General features: G+C 37.3%; 1 protein-coding gene across 1 annotated transcript in view; it reads left to right on the forward strand.

Annotated features, from left to right (window-relative positions):
- Positions 1 to 13353, forward strand: part of LOC104618746 (dystrophin-like) — a gene marked incomplete at both ends in the record, with an annotated part of 177047 nt that overhangs the window by 157964 nt on the left and 5730 nt on the right. Inside the window, one exon of the mRNA XM_010284423.1 lies at positions 6421 to 6499. Within this exon, the coding sequence (XP_010282725.1) occupies positions 6421 to 6499 (79 nt within the window). The remainder of the gene's footprint in view (positions 1 to 6420; positions 6500 to 13353) is intronic.

The following is a 13353-nucleotide window of genomic DNA, read 5'->3' on the forward strand; positions in this document are numbered from 1 at the left end:
TGAGTGGGATGGGTGGTACCTACCTGACCTCCCCACTCTTCTATCAATGATCTTAAAAAAGGAAGTGATTTGACAAAATAGAACTTGATAAAACCCATTCCCCCCCTCCAATTGAAGTTGTGTTCTTAGTGGATTGGAAAACATTCTAATATTTACTTCTATTTGGTATATTCAGAAGTGAGAACATTCAGAGAAATCTGGTGATGAAAAGTTTAATTTTCTTTTAAGGGGTGGGGACAAAAAAAAAACAACCAACAAATCCAAATTCCCTCTTTTCTCGCTTTATGTTGGGATTCTAGCACTTGGCTACCTTGTCAACAGACCTACCAATGGTGAATCAGGTAAAGGGAGAACTGAAAGTATTTTTCCATTATAATATTAATAATCCCCTATCAAAACAGCACATGACACTATTAAATCCTTTCAATGACAGCATGATTTGGCTTAGAAATAGGGGTAGTAGAAGCTTCTGCTCATTTCCATGAGCATCAAAGACAAAAAGATCTCTTTTCCTAGAAAGAATAAATGTTGATTTAGAAATTGCAGACATGTAACAAAGTGTGCAGAGCAAACATAGACATAAAAAAAGCCACTTATTGCCTAAAGACATCCACCTAGAAATAAACCAGGGTCAGTCCTGAGAGATATAATGTACAAAGTAATGTGATACACAATTATATAGACTTCTCATGTGCTAGTTTTGTGTTTTCAACTACATTTTCAGATAATGTTGTCACTGGTGTCATAATCAGAGTTACTTTGGGGTTTTGGGTGGGATTTTTTGGTTTTTTGAGGGGAGGGATTGGTTTGTTTTGTTGTTTGGGTTTGTTTTTTGTTTGTTTTGGGTTTTTTTTTTTCCCAGTGAATGCAAACAAATAACCACTCCATAAAGAGAATGGGCTTTGATTTGTTGTTCTGCACATTGTTTTTTCTGAAGCACTTGTATCTCTTCATAACCTTTTAGGAGAAAATCAACAGTTATTTTCAATTATGACAACTTGATCACACTACAAGAAGCTAAGGGATGCTAATTCAATCCCTGTTTCTGTAATAAGCTTCTTTATTTCCTTGCTTAGCAAATATTCTGAGAAAAATGTAAACATTGCAAATATATGGGATTGCAGTTTAAAAATTATAACAAGAAGAAAATTATTAGACCTTTTCACAGGAAACAGTCTTTGCAAGATAGTAATGTTTTCAAGCAGGGACAGATGAGTGTATAATGCATCTTTTCAGCTGTTTCACTAGCATGGCAGCAGTTGAACTAAGTTGTGCTGTAGTACAGCAAAGGTGGGTTTGTTACAGTGGCATTTAGGGAGAACAGTAGGTGTTTGTGCTTTTCTGCTCAAGAGTGTGCATTTGCACATTTACCATTTGCATTGGCAAGGAAAGCCAAATGCAACTGGGTGCTAGATCTCTTTAAGAAGCACTGCAAGAGACGTTATTTGAACATATCAAGAAGGACATGCATAAATAGTGTTTAACAGATACCTAAAATTTTAGTGCTTATCTATGCTTTGCCCTTCATCTTTATAAAAGGGTGTGTCCAAACAGAGGACTGTGATAGAGAAGTGAATTGACTTGTAATTCAGGTATGATTCTTAAATTAGAGTTTGGAACCCACAGAAGTCTCCTTCTGAATTGCCTCAATGCTAACAAGGGTGGAGGCATTTGTATATTCACCTGCAACATTCCCCATTTGCCTGATATTTTCTAACTTCACATGATCACTAGCTTCATTGGCCACTTTTCTGTGATGATATGAGAGTCACAAATAAGACTTTTTTGGAATTAATTCTTAGAGAATTCACATTCAATGAACTTCACAACGTGTGCTGAGCACAAACAGGCGTTCAGCCAGTCATTTTCACTCATGCAGCATTGGAGCTGCTCATTTTGCAGAGTACATTTTAGCCTAGTGATCAGAGGTCATCTGTCCGGGAGGTAAGAACCTGAGGTAGCCTCCTCTGCTGAACTTGTTCAGATGAACATCAAAGCTATGGGGAAGTCTGAGGCAGGATTAAGACACAGTGCTAGACCTCGGCTGAGTATTAAGTTGTCCCAGTATGGTATTTGTACATCCAAGAAGAAAAAATTCATGGATCAAGAGAGACACCATTTTTATAACTCTTTGCTGAAGCCACTCATCTGCAGGACCAACTTTACAACATGATTGGGGGTGCCTCCTTCCTCCATCACATCTTTCTGAACAGCTCAGCAACTCCAGCACACTTAATAGTTGGTGTTAGGTGCTCTGAGAGAACAAGGGAAATACTGAGAATCAAACACCTTAATTTTCCTTCTTGGTCTAGGTGTCTTTTTTAGTGTGGACATAAATAGAAAAGAACACTTTAGATGTAATAAATTATCTCAGTTAATGCCCAGCAAAAAAAAAAAAAAAAAAAAAAAAAAGATAATTTAGTGGTAGACTCAAGTTAAATCCCTCAAATCCTTATTCTGATTTCCCTGGAACGGGTATAAGTGTTTTCAAGGTTGAACCCCTACATTAGGTAAAGTACTTATACACTATTTCTAATAACTTCATGACAAAGCTTTGCTTTTGTTATTGTAGCTTGTTTATCTGAACCTGATTATATATTCAGTTCACATGGCTGCATTCAAATGATGGGAAACAACTTGCTTCATCAAATGTTTTCAGTCTTTAAAGGAGAGGAACCTTAAATAACTTGTTTTTGTTTGTTTGTTTAGCAGAAGCTGTTTGTGTTCTGTGTCAATATAACTTAAAATCAGTATAGGATTTTTAATATTACCATCTTCAGCTTCAAGTATAATGTTTACTGCACTACTTTATGATTGAAAGACGATAAATGTTATGTAAAACAGTGGATTAAATAAATAATGGAAATGCATGTCTCTTCAAGCACACATCCTCAGTGAAGAAAAGCAACAGTTCCAGTATCCCAATTACGGAAAATCCTGATGTTTGTTTTTAAGTCAAAATCAGATATCAAAAGATTTTTGGTCAGTTAAAGCCACATTCTCATATCTTGATTCAGATAAAGCAATTGCTGACTTTTTAGAAATCCATTGAAATCTATTGACTTTTTAGTAACATTACTTGTGGAGAAATAGTGTAGTGAGTTTTACCTAAAAGATACCCCAATTCAATCCATACTCCCATCTTGCATGTTATGTACAGTGCCTTCATAATGATTATTTTTTACGTATTAGCCTGGCTAAGCTAACACTAGTAGGAAGAGACTACTGAAATCAGAAGATGTAATTTTTCCTTTGGTTATTGAGACATGGCTGGGGGGTGGGGCATGTATCTGTAAAACTTCATTAACAGTATATATGTTTTCTTCCATTTAAAGCAAGGAAAATGAATACTTGCATTGGGTTGAAAATTTTGCTGTTTTCTTCACACACAGCTCCAGCTTTGCACAACATCCTTTTGTTCTAAGGAAAACTGCACTTGGTTCAGGGCATAGCACACAAAAATACATAGGATACTCTTCGTGCTTATACTGGAAGAACGTATTTCACTTGACTTGGAAGATAACAAGACAAAATTTAAAATTTCAGAATAACCTAAAGAATCACAAATCAGTTATGAAGAGTTAGGTGGATACAATTCTCCTTTGCCAGGTAGTTACAGTGTAAGCCGCAAATCTGAATCCAACTCTGATTTTATTGGATCAGAGACACATTTTTCTGTAACTTTAAGTAATCAGTGTTTGTTCAGGTGGGTTTTTTATTGTTTACCATAACCCTGGTTATTGTGGGTTCAAGTTCTGTTATTTTATCCTTTACATCTTGGTCTTGGTAAAAGTCATAGAGACTAACTGCAATAATCTTCCTTGCGCTACCATCAATAGTGAGTTCACCTTTCAGCACCTAGAAGGTAGTACGCTGATACATCCGTAAGTGGTATTTCCTGGCAGCCAAATGGAATAACTTTTTGTGTTCTCAGGTGGTATTTCCTGGAGAATACTCAAGATTTCCCAATGTTTTATTCATCTCTGTATTGACAAAGTCTATCTCTAGGCAGAGGTATTTCCTGGCTCGCATCCAAGGCTGTTCAGTTTGAAAGTTTACCCAGAAGCATGTAAGGTATTTTATTTTGCTGAATGTGCATATATGGCTAAAAATCTCCATTTAACAGTTTTGTGCAGCTCACCTGGATATTTTGAAGTGATTGAAATTCTCAGTTTTAGCACACTTAAAGAAGTCGTATGGGCTGTGACCTGTCAGGGGTCACACATACCAAAGGGTTCCCACACTCTATTCTGACTACAAGCTGGCTGTTGTCGTTCTCCTATATGAATCACTACTCCCCACTGTCTATTTGTAGACTTCTCTTTCTCTGTAGAGATTCTGCATGCCAGAAAATACTTTTTCCATCCTAGTTCACTTATGGAAATGTAAATACTGATATAAAGGAGGAGCCTTATATTTCTTTACTAACCAACAATGGCCTAATGGCAAAATAGGTATGTTATTAGATGGTGGCTTTTTTAGAGAAGTCCAAAGAGTGTGTATAATGCCATGTACATTTTTTTCCAGTATTTTTTTATTTGCATGTGTCTGTTTTATACGTGTTTAATATTATCTTCCTAGTCTTCATTGAAAGGCGACTTCTAGATTAAAAGTAATTATCACACTAGCTTAAGTATAGAAGCATAAGCTAATGATATTGATGACCAAAAGCAGCCCTATCATTGTTTTCTGTGCACTTACAGACTTTCCTAGTTTATACATATGCTGTGAATTAGGTGTGAACTCAAGCCAAAGCCAGCCCGTAGCAGTATCTGTCAGAACGAAGTCAATGAAGCACAACTTGACATCTGTCCATGCAATCCACTCTAGGGTTAAACTGTCCCTTACCCAGACGCCTGCTGCCCACAGTTTCAGAAGTTATCAAGGGTTCAGCCTTTTCCTAAGACTAGTTTTGTCTAGCTAAGCAATCAGTAATATTAAAGAGAAAAAAAACATGGGTCAGGACTGAGCCACCATGTGCTCCTTAAACCTACCAGTATAAATGTTGCTTTGTGAGTAATGCTGGCTTCAGAAAAACAGTAGAAATAAGAACAGAGGCAACAGGATGGTATGGTAGCAGCTGAGCTGTGCTGGTCAGTGGGGGCTAACAAAAAAAATGACATTGAGCGTGTCTGTGTATAGGAAGCTAGAGGAGAAAGGAAGGCATAGAAATGGAGGAAGCAGCAAGAAAAGCATCTAAAAATGGCTTGAGGGAAGAAAGGAAGGGGGGCTTTTTGGTCATAGTGTTGGTTTTGAAACTGTAAGAAAAGAAGTCATGTTGTGATGTTAAATTTCTGTTGTGTTTAGTGAAACCAGATTTTGGGGGCTGGGGATTATCTGATAAACACACACAGCCGAATCAGAGCGCTATCATTTCTATCAATTCTATTATTTTTTCATTCTAACTCAGTTATGCCTAATTATTATAGAATCACTTTCACCTTCTGCTTTGCTGTTGATACAATGTTTTTGGGTGGTTTTTTTTTACAGGCAATACTTAAGTGAGTCAGCTTCCTATCAGCTATTTTACTTAATACATTTCTAAAACATTCTGTCATTACTTTTAAACATTTTTTCCTTGCTTTACCTAATCCCATACTTAGGCCAAACTTAACGTTGCTATTCTTTTAGCATATAGGCTATAAAGCTGCTGGTAGATGTCATTCATACACTATGGAATCTTATAGCAACGAGCCCCTCTTGGCTGCTTGCTCGATACTTAACTCTACGGGGATTTTCAAGGGTAAAGATAAAACCAGTCTTACAACTAGCATCTGTGTTTTCATGCAGTTCACCAACCCAACAAAGCAGTAGGAGCACCATGTTCTTCAAAGGACTATTCCAAGGAAGAAAGGGTCAAGGGGGGTAAATTTGACTGAACTAAAAGAACAGAGGAATGTTTGTACCCAGATGCTCTTTGGTTACGCTCATTTCAGTATTCTTCTAATGTACGGTTATCATGTCCACATTAAAAGAGATTACTTTTTATAAGCAGATTTACAAAAGTATACTCTCAACAAGTGCTTTTGAGGTAGTTCTGTAAAAGTATTAACGTTGAGGAACTTTTCTGACCAGTATTGGCAAGCAGCAGTCATATTCTCTTCAGGTGCATGAAGTCAGGGCAATTTGCTATGCCTTTATCTATCAGCCTTTTCATTTTCAACTTGTTCTAGCATCGATTAAAGTTGCAGGGGGCGAGGGAGGAGGGAGAGGGAACACAAAAACCAAACCCAAATCTTTTGTGACCTCCTTTCTTTTGGATAAGACACATTAAATCTCAGTTAAGCCCTGAGGGTTAACAATTGCTGCAGGAGCCTTCTTAATTTTAAACAGAATGTTCTCTAATGAAAAAAGTATCTGACTATAATTGCTACTTTTTACTTGTTTAGAAAAGAGTAAATTTTTTTATCCTCTCAACAGGTGGCCATTGATGAGCGCATCAGGCAACTGCACGAAGCTCACAGGGATTTTGGCCCTACTTCCCAGCATTTCCTTACCAGTGAGTAATTTCCCATTTTTCTTAGCTTGCATACACAGTTAATTGATATTTTTGTAGTCATGTGCCAGTTATCATTGCTATGAGTTGCTATTTTAGACTGTACTATAATGTTTTTCATTTTTTTCATTACTGGGAGCAGAAGATTGCTAAGGAAGTTCATATAGTCCAGGGTAAAAGGAAAATATCTACCAGTATCAAGTCTGTCTGTCTGTACATCTGTCAATGCAAAGGTGGTCTTCATTGTTTTAAGGTTCCCTCTTAGGACTAGCAAAATAAAATTATTAATAAAATATTAAAATCTGTAAGAGTTTCTGATGATCGTAACCCAGAAAGGATTAAAAAATATTTAAATGTGGTTTATCTGTCCAAAGAAATATTCAGCTCCAAAAAAGGGGCAAAATAAGACCTGCAAGGAAAATATTTTTCAGGATATGATTACTTAGCAGAGCAGTGAGAGGATCAAAAACCACAGTAGGAAAGTTGGCAGAAGGATGGCAGTTAAGTAAACTTTTTACAACGCTGCGTAAAATAGAATTGCCAGTTATATTCCCAGTCCACCTCCACACACATTCTTTTATCAAGGATGTTTTGAAGTACACTGAAAGGCAACTTGAAACATCTTCAAAGCTCTAAGGCAGTGACTAAAATGAAGCTTCTTAAAGGCCGTGTCTTTTCTATTGTACTTCAATTAAGGAAAGTAAACAGTAAAACTTTATTTAAGAGATTATATCAGCAGAACAGAACACAGTCACAGGATAATGGTCTCCTGCATGCAGAGGGACAAGCAATCCAGACATCAGAAAGATGTTACTATTATTGCACAGCAACATTCACAGTGGGGTAAAAGACAAACTTTTATTCAGCTGAAACTGCATTGTAATTTTAATTGGTTAACCATTTTTACACTGAAGATCTCAACGGGAGACTGAAAATTCTCAGTGGGGTGAACTGCAAATTCAAAACCAGAGCCAACGTTGTGCCATATAAGCACAATGGAGGCTCACAATGATTGAACCCTGCTTTTTGTTTTATCAGACTATGACTCTCTGACAAACTAAGCCCTGTTCTTGTAATTTCTACTACTTTTTCAAAATCTCTTTTAATTAACTCTTAATCGCTGGGAATAATTGGTCAGCGCAATATATATAACTGCAAACCAGACTTGTCAAGACTGAACATTATGAGAGTTACAGGTATATGACATGAACACCATATGGAAACAGATGCCTGTTTTTCTTATGACGCACAGTGTATTCCCAGTGAAAGAATGCATGTGAAGGGTAAATTAGGTAAGCCTGTATCGCAATATGGAAGAGACTGGAGTGACCTGAACTACGTCATCACACTGAACAGCATGTCATTGTTCTGTGCCAGCCCCGAGTCCAGGCAGGCACCATGTGTGACAGTTATGTCCTAGACCTGTTTTGCCTTATTACTGATAAACTAGGTCAATCTAAAAGTTGTTCAGTGTTATGATACTCACTTCTTTTTGCCCACCCACCATTAGTGAGATACTGAGAAAATACATTATTCTTCTGTGCACTAACCAGAGCCAGCAAAGAGTGGAAATCATTCTGGACGCTTCTCATCACTTGACGATCACTTTAGGAAAAGGAGCCAGGTGAAAACATGTTGACTTTGGAAATAGCCAAGTCACTGAGTAAAAAATTGACATATGTATTTACCTGTTCACTTTCTTAGATGTGTGTGCAAATACACACACAAAAACATATTCTTACATGTGCATGCAAAAGTTAGGTATTTGCAGCGTTGAAAATATCTACAGAATACTTCCCAAGTATAAGTGCTCAGTCACTGAAAACTGCCAGTGCACCTATCAATCAGTCCCATTTTTCATAAGCATCTAATTCCAAAAGCATCAAGTTCCTTAGTATCATGTACTATTACTACACCTGAGGAAAATATCATGCTCTTACACGCTTTTCATGTATTACCTCTGCTGCACCCCTGCGCTGATGGAAGCACATCTGTTGGAGCAGTAGTGCTGTAGGAGAGAGAATGCCTGAGTCTTTGCCATCTAGCGCTCTTCTTGTTTCTGTATCTGTACTTTTGGGGATGAAGTCAAACATCAGGGTTGCCAAAGAGAATTGAGTAGGTCAAATGAAGGTGAATTTAATGGCTTGTAAATGATTTCTCAGTGCATGGCAAACAGTCCAGGTTGGATAACTCTAGCTGTGGCAACAACAGTGGAAAAGATGAATCGTAGTAATTCTGCTCTCTGGTTTGATTTTAAGCTCGACTCACGAAGTGTTTTTAGCTAGGGAGCCGAGATACACGTAAGATCAATGCAAACTGTAATAACTAAGGAAAATAAGTAATTTATTAGCTATTCTATACCTAATTTATATGCCAGTAATAATCAGTTCACCCTCTTAAACTCAGCATCAACTTTCCCTCTAAGCATTCTTGCTCACCCTAAGGTGTGAGTGATGATCTTCAGCTCCCAGATGCATTTGTGTACTTATCTGAAAAATTGTCCTTTTAGAGTTGATCTAGCTTTAAGTAGTTCTGCAAAAGGGGTGGTACTGTAGTCCCGCTCATATTAAATCAGTGACTGAATTAGGTTTCTCTCCAATCTGGAAGAAACAAATATCAGCTGCAAATCTGCAGTAATGGTTTTTATGTGTTTGTTATTTTTATGTAGAAATTACAGCGTGATCTGTCTGTTTCTGCTTGGTTGGAACTGAAGCTGCATGGGGCTGTTGAAAACGTAGCACAAAAGTAATGGGGGAGCGATGCAGGGACCTCATATCTGTCATGCCTTGTGCAAGCAAGGAATCAGGTGATAGTCTCTGTTTCGAAGCACTTGTAGCCTGTTCTAAGAGCTAGTCTTATAGCTATTTCTGAGAGAGACGGGAAGGAAGGTGTAAGCTAGAGAGATAAGGAGTGAAAAAGTGTGGGGAGGAGTCTCCTCCTTTGTATCACTTTTAATTTAGGGACAATTTTTCTCCATTGTCCTTTCATGCAGTTCAACCTTCTCTTTCCACTATTTCTTCTTCTAAATGACCAGGTGACAGTGTTTATCTATACTGTGACACAGGATAATTCCAACACCTCTTGGTTGTGAGTTAAAGTAATGACAAAGGAGTATAGGCTTGTGTTTCTGTACCAAGGCTTTGGGCTGCTCTCAAGTGTAAAGGACTCTCACCAAAACTGGTCATTACTTTTCTGCTAGCACATGAACTTGCCTCTCTCCAGGCCTCCTGCATTTTTTTCCTGGGCTCTCTCATCTCAGCCCTTGATCTTCGTGACTCGTCCTTCATGCTTCCCCAAGCTCATTTCACTCTGCCAGTCTCCACAGAGTCCCAGCTCCTCCTCAGTTTATTCCTGGCCAAGGACAGAGGCTCCCAGCATTCACAGCAATAGTCATTAAGATATAGGTGATAAATGCAAGACGTTATATCGTGAATCCACGGAGTGAGTTTGTTGGGTTTGAAGGTTTTGCTGTTTAATCAGAATGATCTAAATCAGGGTGTGAAAAAAATAGCAAAAAAAAAAAAAAGACCCCACAACTCTTTTCTACTAAAGAGAAACTGGTAAATATTTAGCAAAGTAATTAAAAAAGATCTGTGATCTTTTCATGGATGATGCTGCTTAATTTGGAAAATATATACGGTAACTGAAGTGTAAAAAATAGGACCTGCAAATTTCAAACATAATGGCAGCTCCAGAGTTTTCAGTGACTCCTCCGGAATAATTTAACTTTTTCCACTTCTCTTTCATCTTTATCTGTGATGCTTCCTTTTACAAAGAGTGGGATACACTGGCTCATTTTGGAGGACCGACCTATATTTGTCACAACAGTTACTCCCTTTTTTTTGAGATGCAATAAATGAGGTAGGATTGATGTCAGATTGTTTTTAATGTCATTTGCTGTCCTAGGTAGCCTCCCATCAATCTTATTTTTAATGTGATAGCTCATCCACGTGCATTACTTGTGATTGCTGAAAAATAGAAGGTATTACATCTCTTAAAAGCATAAACAAACCTTGTAATTTACTGTCCAGCTCCAGTATGAACCATCTGTTAGTATCTATAGCATGTCAATGAAGTGACTGTATGAAGTAGCGCTCAGATATAACTGGCAATTACTTATGAGTGCAACTGGGAGATCCCAGGTACTGCTTGTGATTCCCAAGCTCAGAAAACACAGACCTTCGTCAAGGAGAAGAACCTGGGAATACCAGTAGGAGAAAGGACACTTCGGTTTGCAAGTCTAAAAGACTGGTTTACATCTAGCTAACATTTTATGATTTGTATTTCCTAGCCTACAAGCTTCTGCTACCTGGATACATCAGTACCAAACTTTTAAATCTGTATGCCTAAATGTGTGCTAGGAACTATAGTTTAGCTGGAGACACCTAACGATGCCTTTAAGTTTTGGACATCCAAGCAGGATCAGCATTGACCTCAACATGAAATGAGGCAACCGGAGCAGCTTTCATTCAGAAAAAAGGAAAGGTTACGAACGCTGGAGCAAACAGATCAGAGCGCATCTGCTGCATTTTATGTCAGACAATTGTTGCTTAAAAATATAAAATATGATCACAGGACTAGGCTATGTAGCCTAGGTCTCTCCTTCTCTGGATAAGCTTAGAGCTGTTAGGGTTCATATCTGTTTGGAGGTTTTTCTTCCTTCTATGCTTTCGTGTTTTCTTTCAGTTATTTAGGCCACTCCCCTGAGAAATTGGAGATGTGGTTTGGAATTCTTTCAAGCTGGGAGAGTAGTCAAGTACTCACATCTCCCACCTTCTGGGCGAGTACTTAGACTATTATGCAAAACAAAGATTAGTGAAGCTTTTTCCTGCACAGGCAGACTCTTTAAAAGGGCAAGCCACGCTAATTAAGACACCTGACTCTGAAAATGACAGGGCTCTAGGACTCTTAAGACACTTTACTCATCCATCTGATAGATTATTTTCCAGTGTTAACAGCTATATCCTTCTCTCTCATTTCTCACTGCATACTTCCTGTTGTATTATCTTCTAGATACCACTTTTGACATGCAGACATTGAAGACCACGTCTATTCATCCATGTCTTTCGGATATATGATTTAATATTTTCAGGTATCACATTGAATATTTTGAATAGAAAATATTACCAGGTAGTAATATAAAGATAGAGGATAAGTCTTCACAAAAGAATCATCCTAACTCTGAGAACCCTCTGGAAGCAAAGGGATTTTATTATTGCATTTAAAGATGTTCATAATAGCTAGAGGAGCCTGATTGCTAGAAAACATTTTTTTTTCTACTTTCATGTAAATGCAAAATGACTGCATGTGCTTCTGAAGAAGGAAAACGGGAAACTATTAAAGTACCAAGAAAAAAAGTTCATTTCACAGGTCTTGCTATTATTATTATCACAGTGAATTTGTAGCAGCACTGGGCAGCAGTTCAACCTCAAGACTTCTGTGATGGGTAAATCAGGCTTGGAGTTAGGGGAAAATGTCTTCAGTCCATTTCTTTCTTGTTTAGAATATCATGACCATACCTACAACTTTTGGTGGTGCTAGCCTTTGCCTGACTGCAGAAGTTCTTAAAGAGAAATATAACATAGGCATATTTTGAGAGAATCTCTTTGGTTTTACTTTTGGAATAAAATTAGTAGAATTAATTTTACAGCGAAAGTATGTCATCAGGTCATATGATCACCAGTCCTTCTCTTGTGGGCTTTAATTTTTCCATCATATTTTCTTCTCAGGAAAACCACAGAAAATCTCTCCATAAAACTTAATATATTTCATTCACAATGAGATAGGATTTATGGAATTGCAGCTTTATACCTATGTTTTCCTCTTTCCTGCACTTTGTGCTAAGTGACCCTTTCCACTATAATACATCGGTATACAAATTCTTGAACAAAATGATAAAGTTAATTTTCAAACAATTATGTTCTCCCCCTCTCTTCACCTGGAAACAAGTGTTTTTTCCTTGTAATTAATATCTTTTGTCTGTGAAAAAAGTCTTCCAATAAAAAATACCTTAGAAAGGTAGTTAAAAAAAATTAATTTTAAATCTCTGTCTCTTGTTTTCATAGTTTTCACTTGTCATCAGTTTAAAAATGCTGCACAATATTTATTTTAAAGCAGAGGGTTTTTCTCAGAGGGAGTGGTCAGGAAAATGGCTGTCTTTTTTTTTTTATAGTAGCCTAATTAATTTCTGTATGCTGCAATGCTAAATAATTTGCAGGTGATCAAATGGGGGGGTTTTAACTCTTTGAGTATAAGACTCAAATGATGGGTTATTCCCTACTATACTTTTGTCTGCTGTCTGAATTAGTATGTCACTAAGACAGAATCTTCCCCCCAATGTTTTATAATCTTTTTTGAGTAATGTTGGATCTGTGAAGCCATGCAAACTACTTCATTTTTTTTACACTGACAAGTTTAACTCTGATGCATTTAACCATGCACCCGCGTTGCCATGAAATGTACATTGTCTTCAGTTCAGGACACTCCTTTGTCCTCAAACTCCAGGACTGTGGTATAATAGGCATATCATAAATAGCATAATGTATATACATATATTAGAATTTTTCCGTCATGTTTTGCTATGTAAGACATGGAATATTTACCAGAGATTAATTTTTCTCTTTATCTAATTCCATTTGCATAAAAATCACCACCAATTTGATTAGGTCATTTTATCTGGCTCATCAAAGGAGGCCATATTTTATTTTTAAAAGCTTAAGAGTGCAACAGAAGTTATCAATATGAAGTATCTGTAACTTGGGATGTGTGGATCAATACAGCCTGTACCACTCTGCTGCATTTCATGCCGCGTTTCCTTATTAAACAAGTAGCTGCTTGTACTTTTGCCATTTTACAGT

The sequence above is a fragment of the Phaethon lepturus genome, unplaced genomic scaffold (genome assembly GCF_000687285.1).
Source record: "Phaethon lepturus isolate BGI_N335 unplaced genomic scaffold, ASM68728v1 scaffold1863, whole genome shotgun sequence".
Classification (NCBI taxonomy): Eukaryota; Metazoa; Chordata; class Aves; order Phaethontiformes; family Phaethontidae; genus Phaethon; species Phaethon lepturus.